General features: G+C 37.7%; 1 protein-coding gene across 2 annotated transcripts; it reads left to right on the top strand.

Annotated features, from left to right (window-relative positions):
• The first annotated feature begins 1658 nt into the window (after positions 1 to 1658).
• LOC127417166 (U3 small nucleolar RNA-associated protein 4 homolog) lies at positions 1659 to 13685 on the top strand. 2 transcript variants are annotated; one of them, XM_051656966.1, is made up of 18 exons: positions 1659 to 1764; positions 2071 to 2239; positions 2391 to 2579; positions 2870 to 2954; positions 3046 to 3135; positions 3250 to 3461; positions 3635 to 3806; positions 4910 to 5001; positions 5089 to 5185; positions 5277 to 5341; positions 10103 to 10225; positions 10379 to 10535; positions 11081 to 11187; positions 11272 to 11367; positions 11468 to 11653; positions 12831 to 12941; positions 13052 to 13211; positions 13487 to 13685. In XM_051656966.1, the coding sequence occupies exons 2-17, from the start codon at positions 2081 to 2083 to the stop codon at positions 13166 to 13168; spliced, it is 2058 nt and encodes a 685-aa protein (XP_051512926.1). In that variant the 5' UTR covers positions 1659 to 1764; positions 2071 to 2080; the 3' UTR covers positions 13169 to 13211; positions 13487 to 13685. The 2 variants fall into 2 exon arrangements, with proteins under 2 accessions (XP_051512926.1, XP_051512925.1); XM_051656965.1 differs by lacking the exon at positions 13487 to 13685 and having other exon boundaries at positions 13052 to 13307.
• The last annotated feature ends 82 nt before the right edge of the window (positions 13686 to 13767 follow it).

Below are 13767 nucleotides of genomic sequence, written 5' to 3'. Positions count from 1 at the left end.
ATGATTTATAATCTAAACCCAGTGTTTTTAACCAGGGGTCAGTGGAAAAGATATATAAAAGATCAACATATATATATATATATATATATATATATATATATATATATATATATATATATATATATATATATATAACTGGGGTCCCTGTGTTGGCTTGAGTCTGGGTCGGGGGTCCCAGGGTGTGTAAAGGTTAAAAACACCTAATCTGAACCATTTGATCTGAATCTATACTGAATTTGTAAGTTTTACAAGTAAAGAACTTAAGCTGACCCCAGGCAGAGCAGCTGACAGATCTTTAAACACACTGACAACTTCCAATTCTGGTTATTAGGAAGGAGGTAATTAGATTTAGGAAATATCAAAAAGTAAACAATGCATAACACTGGTAACATGATGTTATCCACTGATTTGATCAGCATATTTACTAAATAAAGTTCGCATGTTGGACGCAATCGACTGGTTCTAGGGAAAATCTTTGGGGTTCTTATGATCTGTCAGTTACTATAAACCGGTACTGATTTACATTCTGTTTACTAATATGTGGCGTCACTCTCGAATGCCATTATTGGCAAAATCTGAACATATCTGCACAGAACAGACTTGCCTTGTGTCTGTTGCCTGTGTCCAGCTGAATGGCCACTTTTACGAGTCTCATGGCATTCTGTAGTGTCTCAGACTATTGTCACTGACAGGACCTGCCATCCTGCCAAAACAATGAATGAGTCTGGCCGCAACAACCTCCAGTGCATGCAAACTTATAAATTCAAAATAAAAGATTCCCTTTTATGGCAATGTTTGTTTTTTATGCGTGTCAGTAGACATCGACATTAGATTATACATGTATTATATTAAATATTACATAGAAATATTTGTATAAAACGTATTAGAAGACACAAAAGAAGAAGAAGAAGAAGAAGAAAAGTGCCAGCCTGCCGGAGGAAGTAATAAAACATACAAGTTTTTTTTATTTAGTAAGTCTCTAATATTGCCAATGTACAGTCTTGCTTCACTTAATAAAACCATGAAGTTGTGTGATCGACTTTATTAATGCCAAAAACTTCTTACAAAAGAAATGGCACCAAATATAGAAAAACAAACAAAAAGAAAAGAAGAGCCAGAGAGAATCAGTCATTTAAGATTGTACAGTCTTTTATTTATTGTATTATTATTTGTTTTGTTTGTTTGTTTTTAATTGTCTTATTTTTATTGCCTGCTTACATTACAAAATTTCAACATCACTAGACACAACTACCAAAATAAACATAAAAAGTGATAATCAGAACAAAACAAATTGAATACATTAATTTGCTAAACGAATAAACTAATTGGAATTAATACATAAATAAATAAAATATGAGCAAGGATAAGGAGCTAGATTTATGTTGGAATGGGGTAATGTGTGACACTAAACAAGACCGCTCTAGAATAATAAAATAGCCTATTAATTATTTCGATATAGAGGAACATAAACTTCAGTCTGTCTATTTCTTAAAATAAGTGCAATATTTAATTGCAATAATTGTATTTATTATTGCAATAATATATTTAAGGGGTATATGTCTACACACACACACACACACACAAAAAGACAACGTGTATTACCATATTTGTTTGAAATCCAACTTTAAATATGTAGACGGCTGAGATTTCGTTTCCGGGTCAAGGGTAACCAACGTGGTGCATCCTGCAGCTCAACGTGTACACCACTTTGAAGAGGCAGAAACAACTCAAAGGAAATAAAACACTGAAAAAGACGGCAAGAAGGTTTGAGACTAAATAGCTATTAATAAACTTTATTTCCTTGCTTTACTGACCATACAGCCATAAATATGTATTAGCGAAATTAGTAGTTAGCTTGCCAACTTTAGCAATGCTGGACAAAACATGTTATTCCGGTCATTTTTAGTTTTGTTATTGAGAAGAAAAAAAAAAGTAACTTTTTATTTGTCGTTTGTGGTTATACAGAGATTTTGTCTCCTCATGACTTTGTGCTGACCAGATTACATTCAGATCGAAGTACAGCATTCTTGATCAAAAGATGAAACTCTTCATTTCCCATGTTATCATTAGATCTTCTGGGATGGGAGAGTTTAAAGTCCATCGGGTTCGGTTCTTTGACTACATGCCCACCGGAATCAGAGCTTTAGCCTTCCACCCACAAAACGAAAGGATGGCAGTGGCGAGGATGGACGGATCTGTAGAGATCTTTCACTGTTCAGACAACTTTTTCCAAGAAAAGGTATGCAGTCATTGGTGTTTTTAATGTCGATCCGTAAGTAAAAACGGGCCCTTGTGCCTTAAGCTACCAGAGATCTGTTAATTCAAGAGTTTTGCACAGGAGTGCTTTTTTTTTTAGGATGCTGATGTTTTTTTCCTGTGTCCACATGTAGATCATCCCTGGAAGAGAGCAGTGTGGGATAGAGGCTCTGTCCTGGGTTGGAGAGCGTTTGTTCAGTGCAGGACTGAATGGTGAAATTACTGAATATGATTTGACAAACCAGAAAGCTAAATACACAATGGATGCCTATGGAGGGCCAGTCTGGGCCATCACAGGCAACCATCAAGGAACACACTTAGCGGTAGGTCTGGTTTCCCCTTAGAGAGCACACATTAATACTAACGAGTCAGAACTGTGTGGATAACACATAATCTACTGTAAGTAATATCCTTCTGCCAGCTGAAACAGTGTGCTCTGTGTTGCTATTTATTGGTCGACGGATTTTTCAATGGCTGATGTCTAGATATAAAAACAATAATGATATGTGATGGCACATTTCAAAATTATTGAAGTTAGTACTTGGCAACATTTGCTAAGTACTAACTTCAATAATGACTAAAATTCATATAATTGTTTTGTGTGTTTTTGTAGGTTGGGTGTGAAGATGGAACCGTGAAACTCTTTGAGGTGAATGAAGACAAAATACAGTTTGAGAGAAATCTGGACAGACAGAAAGGTGAAGTTATTGTTCATGTTGTTTAACAGATCATGAATTGCTGGTTAAAAAAAGGAAAGCTTGTCTGAACACATATTTCTTTATTGCACAGGCCGCATAATCTCTCTGTCCTGGCACCCGTCAGATTCCAGAATAGCAGCTGGAATGATGGATATGATCCAGGTTTTTAATGTCAAGACGGGTAAACCATACATGCATTTCTTTCAGAATATATTTTTTGCAGTTAGTCATGCAGCGTGGGTACAACTTGTATATGAACTTGAATGTTATAATACCTTTAATTTTATTTTTTTAGGGCACTCTATACACAGGATTCTGGTGGACAGAGGGGTGGGAACGTCCCGCAGTAAGGAGTGTGTGGTGTGGAGTGTGGTCTACCTCTCAGATGGGACCATCATCAGTGGAGACTCTGTAGGAATGGTCAAAATGTGGGATGATCGCACCGGTACACTGATCAAAAGCCACAATGTCACTAAATGTGACGTGCTGGCATTATCAGTCTCTCAGGTGAGATTTGTTTTGCAAGTGTTTGTGCTGTGCTATGTTTATGGCATCATGCATCTTTCTTCCAACTTGTACTAGCCATGATTATTTTCCTGGATGTATTACATTACATGTTAGAAGATTACAAGTAGGAACTGTTCTCCTAGATTGTCTAACTGTATCCTCTTGGATGACAGGATGAGGACAGCCTTGTCGCTGGGACATCAGAGGGATGCGTGGTGCAGTTCCAGTTCATCGCTGTGGTTTTAGATAAGGATGACAAAGAATGGGTCAGAACCAGAACATTTATGAACCACACGCATGATGTCAGAGCTGTGGCGGAAATCACAACTGCTGTTGTGTCAGGAGGTGAGTTTATTCTATTAGAATTCTGATTTTTAAGACCCCTGGGGGTCCATTAAAGCGATAGTTCACCCAAAAATGAAAATTCTCTCATCATTTACTCACCCTCATGCCATCCCAGATGTGTATGACTTTCTTCCTCTGCAGGACACAAAGATGTTTAGAAGAATATTTCAGCTTTGTAAGTCCATACAATGCAAGTGATCAAAACTTTGAAGCTCCAAAAAGCCCATAAAGGCAGCATATAAATAATCCAAACTAATCCATACTTCTCCAGTAGTTTAATCAATGTCTTCTGAAGTGTTCCAATCGATTTTTGGTGATCAGACCAAAATGTAATTATTTTTTTTTTTTTTTCATTTAGTCTTAACATCACCAGTCTCCTTGACAATCATGACTTCAAGCTTGATTACACTTCTTAGTGCCATCTAGCGCTCTGAGCATGCATGAAGCACGAGGAAGTGTCATTGATCTTAAAATCATGTTGGTGCCTAGAGACTGCATTTGCAAGATGTGCAGTGAAAACGGAGTTTGGTCAGTTCTCACCCAAAACCGATTAGATCGCTTCTGAAGATATGGATTTAACCTCTGGAGTTGTATGGATTACTTTATGCTGCCTTATGTGCTTTTTGGAGCTTCAAAGTTCTGGTCACCATTCACTTGCATTGTATGGACAAACAGAGCTGAGATATTCTTCTAATAATCTTCATTTGTGTTCTGCAGAAGAAAGAAAGTCATACACATCTGGGATGGCATGATGGTGAGTAAATTTATTTTATTTTTGGGTGAACTATTACTTTATGGTTCTGCAGGGACTTCAAAGACAGAGATATAAAGAATACTATTTTCTTTAAAATTGTATAAAATACTCTAGATATTTTAAAATGTATCTCTAAATGTGGTACTTTATTATCTGTTTTAGCATTTTAGAAGGTAATAATGATTAATGTTTTAAAGTTTATGATGATGTTTTTATCTCTTTTTTTTGGGGGTCTGTAAAGATCGAAAGCCCTGTCTTACAAGATTCCAGTAGAGCTACTTTCTGTTGTCAGATTAATGTATGACTAAAGGATTTTTATTAATAATGGATTGCATTGATCCTGTGTCAGGCATGGACACACAGCTGGTTGTGAGACCTCTGTTAGACAAGATTGAAGTGCGGTCTTCGGCCTCAGCCCTGCGGAAGATTCACTTTCCACATGTGAGTATTTGCAGAATTTGCGACTGTCATGTAGATGACATGTCTGTAATGGATTCTTTATTAGTGGTTTGCTCTGTGTCATTTCAGAGGAGTCTGGTGTCCTGTGCAAGGAAGGCTGGTCTGATGCTTTTCCAGTACCCAAATAATCTTGAGCTGTGGAGACTTGGAGAGAGTGAAGGAAAAGGTGAAAATTCAGATGTGATGTATAGTTTCTAGAGATTAATTGGACAGGAATGTCTTATTTAAACTGTTATCTATTGATCTTTTGTTTTCAGACATACCTGGAATGAGATTACCTATAAAAAGAAAGCCAGAGAAACTGCTTCATTTGAAAGTGAAGGTACTGTGCTTGCTCTGAAAATTGATTTGTTATATTTAGCATCTAAACATGACATGAACAACATTGTGTAGACACACACTTTTAATGATTCTTCTGTGCAGACAGAAAAAAAAAAAAAAAAAAAAAAACAGAGGGCAGACTCATATTTTTGACAGACATTTTTTTTAATCAGTGCTAACAAAGTTTCAACTGTCCACCGAATGTCCGTTGTTTTCCAGTATGGAAACAAAGCTGTGTTAAATCTTGTGGAAATAAGCAGCATTGATTAATTCACAAAATAAGGAAAGTGTCTGAAAACAGTGCACAGATTTCAAGTTCATAACCACAACAAATGGAATTGCAAAAATAATGACCGTTTCCAAATATACAGAAGCCCACAGTGGTTATGCATTATTGTTTTTCTCAATCATATATAATACATAAAGTTACTATATAACTATACCATTTAAATGTCTGAGTCTTCTTGTGAAAATACTTCTGTTTTGCATATTTCATTACAAATTATATTATCAGAATAAAAATTTGAGTGAAGAGTTGAATTAAAAAATTAAAGGGATAGTTCACCCAAAAAGGAAAATTCTCATCATTTACTCAACCTCATGCCATCCCAGGTGTGTATGACTTTCTTTCTTCAGCAAAACACATTTGAAGAAAAATAGAAAAATATCTTAGCTCAGGAGGTCCTTAAAATGGAGAATGGAGGTTTCTCTTTCAAAGCTCCAAAAGTCACAGACAGTCAGCATAAACTTTATCCATATGACACCAGCGGTTAAATTAATGTATTCTAAAGTGATCCGATTGCTTTTGATGTGAAAGATAAATATTTATGTACTTTTTTTAACATGCGTTTGACGTAATCGCACTGGCATTTGAAACGTGAGAACTGACGCACACGAGTCACAGCCGGAAGAGCAGCGCTGTTTACAAGTGAGGAGGAATGCTGTACAGAAGCTTAATTGGTTTTGGTTTAGATCTGTATTTATCTGTTTCTTTACTCCCAATAGTGCGTTTTTGTGCTTACTCTGGATGTCTCAACCGAGAGGAGAATGTGAGATTATGTATTACGAATTCATCACCCGAGAGACTGCTTGAACTCCTCCCTCTCGTGAAGCCTAATGGAAGTGAGGTTTATAGTTAAAAAGTACTTAAATATGGATCTTTTTTCACACCGAAAGTGATCGTATCACTTATTAAGATGTATCGATGACGTTTATGCTGACTGTCTGTGATTTTTGGAGCTTCAAAAATTGGATCACCATCCACTTGCATTTTAAGGACCTACTGAGCTAAGATATTTTTCTTCAAATGCAGGGCTCCAGACTGCGACTAAAATGGTCACAAATGCGACCAAAAATAATTGATTGCGACAATAATTTAAAATCTAGTCGCCACTGGCGACAGCCGGGTTGTGTGCATTCATATGCGGTTTCATCAGATATCATCTTGTGAGTTATTGAATTCATCTATAGAGCGTGCAGCAGTGTGTCTTGCGCCGCTTTTCACCCGTTCTGTTGTGATGCCGAGTTCGTTGCACCGCACGCAACAACAAACCCAGTGTGAGAGAGTCGTGAATAAATGACTCGTTTGAACCGGATCTTTTTCATGAATCACCCGAAAAGAACTGAGGGTTTGAACTCAGGTTAGCAGTTTGAATCGGATTCACTTTCTCAGTGAATCAGCCGTCAGTGAGCTCACAATTGGGAGTGCAGACATTTCAAAATAAGAGTCCCAAGCACTGAAATATATATAAATATTAGAACTGGATTGCTCATGACGTCATATCAGTGAAGCCACTGCACCGCCATATTCAGGGTTCCCGCGGATCCTTAAAGTCTTAATGTCTTAAATTTAAGGTCATAAAAAATCTTAAATGATACAACAAAAGTCTTAATTATCATTTAGAGAGGTCTTAAATTTGGGAGAGGAAAGACAGGAATTGAGATATGACCTAATGTGATTATCAAACTTCAAAAGAATACGATTAAATAAATGCATGCACTGCGTCCTTCAGAGTGAAAACGTGATTGTTATATCTTCTCCAAGCATGCGGGGGCTTGTGAGTGATTTCTGCTGTTGCAGAGCAGTTCGTAATCATTAAGCCATATCGAAAATATATGACAAACTATCACTAAATATCAACTGTTGATGATGATGATTGGGGCTGAAACGCTTAGTTGACGTTATCAACAACGTTGACAATAAAAATTTTTTTCGACAAATGTTCATTGTCGAATAGTCGTTTGATCTCATTTATTGTAACATGAGATCACATTAAACTCTAATGATGGTGTGCGAGAGCAGCACTGCAGCTCGTGCCTGACTGAGGAGAGGAAGAATTACACAGCTCACAGTCCAGGGCCGGTTGCATAAACATAGCCACTAACTTAAGACTGCGTCTAACAATTAGTTTGACTAGCTAAAGACGCCATAGAAGGCCTGTTGCATAAAACAAGCTCACCGTTGTCTTTAGTAAGATGGTCTAATTTGCATTGCATTTTGTGAAAAGAAAGATACTGAACAGCTTTAAAACAAATGGCTGAGAGTGGACACTCAATACAGATTCCATTAGCTGAAAATATTAGCTTATTAGAGGACTACAGTGCTTCAAAATTGATTCTAATTTAGTGATTTTAACCCAAATAATAAAAAACACATGACATTTTGTTAACATCGTTGAAGTCAAAGTCTTCTACAAAGTCTCAACTGAAGCCTCCACTGGATCAGCTGACAGTTATTTTCCATGGCAACATAGAATGTAAACAAAAGTTAGCCTAGGGGTGTGCTGTCTTAAATTAGAAAGTTTTTATGCAACTGACTGAACAAAATTAATACCAACATTTTAGACGACTAACAAGTAAGACTAGTCTAAAACAGTTTTAGACCCCAGATGCACTCTAAACTTTCCACTCCGCTTAAGCAAAACTTGCGTGTCGAGCGTCTTTAAGGAAACACCCCATCATTGCATCTTTAATGCAATTATATTTTATAGCTTTATTAATGTTCAAATAATATGGAAGCAGGTCATGTAAATAACTATATATTATACACCGATCAGCCACAATATTAAAACCACCTGCCTAATATTGTGTAGGTCCCCCACATGCTGCCAAAACAGCGCCAACCCGCATCTCAGAATAGCATTCTGAGATTATATTCTTCTCACCACAATTGTACAGAGCACTTGTCTGAGTTACCGTAGACTTTGTCAGCTCGAACCAACCTGGCCATTCTCTGTTGACCTCTCTCATCAACAAGGTGTTTCCATCCACAGAACTACCACTCACTGGATGTTTTTTGTTTTTGGCACCATTCTGAGTAAATTCTAGAGACTGTTGTGTGTGAAATTCCCAGGAGATCAGCAGTTACAGAAATACTCAAACCAGCCCATCTGGCACCAACAATCATGCCATGGTCCAAATAATTGAGATCACATTTTTCCCCATTCTGATGGTTGATGTGAACATTAACTGAAGCTCCTGACCTGTATCTGCATGATTTTATGCACTGCACTGCTGCCACACGATTGGCTGATTAGATAATCGCATGGATGATTGTTGGTGCCAGATGGGCTGGTTTGAGTATTTCTGTAACTGCTGATCTCCTGGGAATTTCACACACAACAGTCTCTAGAATTTACTCAGAATGGTGCCAAAAACAAAAAACATCCAGTGAGTGGTAGTTCTGCAGACGGAAACACCTTGTTGATGAGAGAGGTCAACAGAGAATGGCCAGGTTGGTTCGAGCTGACAAAGTCTACGGTAACTCAGACAAGTGCTCTGTACAATTGTGGTGAGAAGAATACCATCTCAGAATGCTATTCTGAGAAGCAGGTTGGCGCTGTTTTGGCAGCACGTGGGGGACCTACACAATATTAGGCAGGTGGTTTTAATGTTGTGGCTGATCGGTGTGTATGAATGGATGGATGAATGAATGAATGAAATCAAGCTTTTGACACCAAGGACAATTGAGGGACTTGTACACAACTATTACACAAGGTGCAAACATTCATTGATGCTCAAGACACTACTATATGCATACTATATGTAAATATTTGTAATGTAGATTCTGAAGAGCAGTACTAAATAAAATCTCATATTTGTATAAATTATGAAAGTGGTGTGAACATTTATGAAACAAAAAGGAATGCAAACTTATCTTCTCAACTATATATACTGTTTATTAAACCTTCGATTAATGGGTTATCAGCTGTCTTCCTTTTCCTTGGCTTTCTGACTTGTTACTGAACAGCAATCTAAATTGAGCAATTCTGTGATTTGGTGACTAAAAACAGCCATTTGGCTCCTTAATGTTTCAGTTTAGGAGCCAATGGCTCCCAAGTAATTTTTTTAGTCTGGAGCCCTGAAATGTGTTCTGGTTAAGAAAGTCATGCACATCTGGGATATCATGAGGGTGAGTAAATGAGGGAAATTAAATTTGTGGGTGAACTATCCCTTTAACCTCAATTTCTTTGTATTTAGTTTGTCCCACTTTTGCTTTAATGACAGTCTGGAATCCTCATGTATGTACAAAACCTTCCACGTTATCCTAGCATGATTTAAGAATGTTCCATAAAGCATCCGCAAGCACAAAAATTAGAAGGGAACATTTAACACAAATAGATGAGCATTAAAATTAAGTATTTCCTTATATTCTTATTGATTTTATTCATCAGTTTAACTTGATGTAGAATGTGGTAAGAGTTGTGTAACACTCATAGTGCTCAAATGAATGAAGTGAATGAGCTGTGATGTTCATCTGCAGGGTGAGGAGCACATTCGTTGCAGTGTCGTGTCTCCATGTGGAGAATGGATTGCTTACTCCACAGCAAGCAGTTTACGGCTTTACAAACTACACTGTGACAATACCAATGTCAGCATCACTAAGGTAGATTTCCATAGAGCTGCATGACAATCCATTACACGAGTTTAAATCACGCTACTGGAATCCACAACGAAGAATTGATTCTCTTGAGATCAGATTTCAGCACCATGAAAATGTATTAAATATTAAACCAGCATTTTCCTCTTTCTCTTGTAGATTTCCAAGCTCCCAAAGGTTCTCAGCTCAGCCAATCAGCTTTGCTTCTCCTCAGACTCTTCCCATTTGTTTTCTGCCTCAACACTGTCATCAGTACACATGGTCTCTCTCAGCCAATCAGGGTGCAAGTTTGTGGACACTCTAAAGCCCAAGTCAGGTGACATAACAGATAGCTATGAAAAATCCCCTTTTTCTCCCAATTTGGAATGCCCAATTCCCACTTCTTAGTAGGTCCTCGTGGTGGTGCGGTTACTCACCTCAATCCGGGTGGTGGAGGACAAGTCTCAGTTGCCTCCGCTTCTGAGACAGTCAATCCATGCATCTTATCACTTGGCTCGTTGTGCATTACACCACGGAGACTCACAACACGGGAGGCTCATGCTGCTCTCCGCGATCCATGCACAATTTACCACGTGCCCCATTGAGAGCGAGAACCCCTAATCGCGACCACGAGGAGGTTACTCCAGGTGACTCTACCCTCCCTAGCAACCGGGCCAATTTGGTTGAATAAGAGTCCTGGCTGGAGTCACTAAGCACACCCTGGATTCGAACTTGCGACTCCAGGGGTGGTAGTTGGCGTCAATACTACCCAGGTCCCCCGAAAAATATAAAGTTATTTTTATAAACCATATCAAAATGACAATGTAAATGTTTTGCTTTTGAAATCATTACATAACATCTCTCTGTGTCCTTTGTCTCAAGGTTCTCATCAGGCCATTCACTTATTAGCAGCTAGTGAAGATGGCAAGTGGTTGGCCTCTGCAAACAGTAACCACGAAGTTCACGTCTACAACCTTCAGACACGGAAGGTGAGTATTATTACCACATTGTTTGTTTACACAGCTTGATACATTACCTTGTTTACAATAATGACCTTACATCATACGTTTCAGGCTCATTGCACAGTTCCTATATACAGTTCAGCTGTCAGTGCTATGGGAATACACCCAACCACAAACTGTCTGTTCATGGTACATGCAGATCAACAGGTAATCAATGGGTGTATGAGTTTCTCTCTTATTCACAAAGACACTGGAAATGCAAGTGTGATTTAATTATTTCCTTGGCTCGTGTGTTCTTTCACCACAGATGTTTGAATACTCTATAGAGCAGAAACAGTATACGGATTGGAGCAGATTGGTGCACAGGAAGGGGCTTCACCGTATCTGGCTAGAAAGAGACACACCGGTGACCAATGTCATGTTTAACCCCCAAAATCCTTCCCACATCATCCTGCATGATATGTACATGCTCTGCATCATTGACCAAAGCCTGGTGAGACAACTCTGTCATTACATAGAGTAGCCTGAAGTTGAAAAACACAAAAATGCATGACCAGTGACATCAGCTCTTAGAAAAAGTCTTCTGTCATTTGTTTACAGATGCAACTTGGTATTTTGATTTACATTTTTTAGTTGTGTTTTGCAATAGCATTCATACATTACGTGTGGCTTAAGTGTTCAAATTATTGTTTGGGCCACTGTACTTTTTTTTTTTTTTTTTTTTTGTCAAGATATTCCATAACATCTGCGAGAGAAATTAACATTGCTGTTTCCATTGATTCTTTAAAGGGATAGTTCACATAAAAGTCTCTCATCATTTACTCATCTCAGATGTGTATGACTTTCTTTCTTCTGCAAAACATAAATGAAGATTTTTTGAAAAATATCTCCGCTCTGTTGGTCCATACAATGTAAGGGTAATGGTGGCCTGCACTTTGATACTTCAAAAAGCACAAAGGCAGCATAAAATAATCCATAACACTCCAGTGGTTTAATCCATGGCTTTCAAAGCGATCAAATCAGTTTTAGGTGAGAACAGACCAAAAGGTAACTCCCTTTTTCTCTGCACATCTTGTCATTGCAGTCTCTAGGCACCATCATGATTTCAAGCTTGATTACACTTCATAGTGCTTGATGCATGCTCAGAGTGCTAGATAGTGCTAGGAAGTGTAATCGATCTTGAAATTATGATCACCCAAGAGACTGCTGATGTCAAGATTTATAGTAAAAGTTAAACTTTAGAAGCTAGTATAAACTATAAACTAGTAGAAGTTAAACTTTGGTCTGTTTTCACTCAAAACCGACTGGATCACTTCTGAAAACATGGATTAAACCACTGGAGTTGTATGGATTATTTTCATGCTGCCTTTATGTGCTTTGTGGAGCTTTAATGTTTCAGTCACAATTTACTTGCCTTATGTGGACCTACAGAGCTGAGATATTCTCCTAAAAATCTTTGTGTTCAGCCAAAAAAAAAAAGTCATACACATCTGGGATAGCACGAGGGTGAGTAAATGATGAGTGAATTTTCATATTTGGGTGAACTATTTCTTTAAGCAACTCTCGTAGTCATGTATCTTCATAGAACAATGAGCTTATTAGTTCCTATGCTGCTAGTTTATGGACATTTTAATGTATTTACAAAAACCTGTGCGCCTTTTTTTTTTTAGCCACTCCCTGATGAGAAAACTCAGTTTTACAACCAGCTGACTCTGAGGAGCCTCCCAGAGGAACAGAGGAATTCTCACAGCCATGCTTTCAAAGTCTGCAAGAACTTCAAGGTGTGTGTGGTTCACATACTTATGAATCTTTCCTTTTAAGGAAACTCCACATGTTTGCCTGAACTTTGAAAAGTGCATTGTGTGACTTTTTATTTGCCTTCATTATTTAGGAGATCCTATGTGTGGAGCTGATGTCAGATCAGTCCCTGGTGGTGGTCGAGCGTCCTCTAATGGAGATCACCACTCAGCTGCCTGCGCCCATCAAACAGAAGAAATTTGCTACCTAAGGACAAAACTGTGCCACTGTATGAGTGTGACCTGAATGAGAAAGTGTGTGTTTTTATTCAAATAGATTACAAATTATGAGCACTGTTCCCACGTCCTTTGAAAAAAAACTGCTTAGTATTAAAAGAAATATTTACTATACCACCTGTCTTGGTCTTATTTGCAAAAAGGTTTAGTATGATGTCATGAAATGCTTTGTTGTAGTGGCTTTCATGTTTTTAATATATCTTCTATTATATATCATATATATGTTATTGAAAAAGATTTACATAAATTTCTACATTTCTTAGTATTTTGTATGTCCTCCTTTTACTTTTAAGGACAGCTTGCACTCCAGCTGGCATGGATTCCACAAGTTGCAAGATGTCCAAAACCTGATGATCCCTGTTATCCCAGCATGTTTTGAGAATGTTCCTAGCAAGTGGTACATTTCCTATTTTGGTCAATAACACAGTCAATATCACAATATTGCTTCCATTTTATAAGTGACCTAGAAATAGGGCAGAATCCTAAAAATCTCTTCTTTATTTTACATTTTCTTTAAACATTTCCTAAATCCCAAAACTTTTACCAGATTTAAATGAAAAAAAAAAAAAATTCA

Source organism: Myxocyprinus asiaticus, chromosome 26 (genome assembly GCF_019703515.2).
Source record: "Myxocyprinus asiaticus isolate MX2 ecotype Aquarium Trade chromosome 26, UBuf_Myxa_2, whole genome shotgun sequence".
Classification (NCBI taxonomy): Eukaryota; Metazoa; Chordata; class Actinopteri; order Cypriniformes; family Catostomidae; genus Myxocyprinus; species Myxocyprinus asiaticus.
This window is presented reverse-complemented; position numbering and strand designations above follow the sequence as displayed.

Excerpts from the sequence above, each read along its gene's own strand:
- LOC127417166 (XM_051656966.1), top strand. The coding sequence starts at position 2,081 with ATGGGAGAGTTTAAAGTCCATCGGGTTCGGTTCTTTGACTACATGCCC. Across the intron at positions 2,955-3,045 it reads AAATCTGGACAGACAGAAAG|GCCGCATAATCTCTCTGTCC; the intron begins GTGAAGTTATTG and ends TTTATTGCACAG. Across the intron at positions 10,226-10,378 it reads CCAATGTCAGCATCACTAAG|ATTTCCAAGCTCCCAAAGGT; the intron begins GTAGATTTCCAT and ends TTTCTCTTGTAG.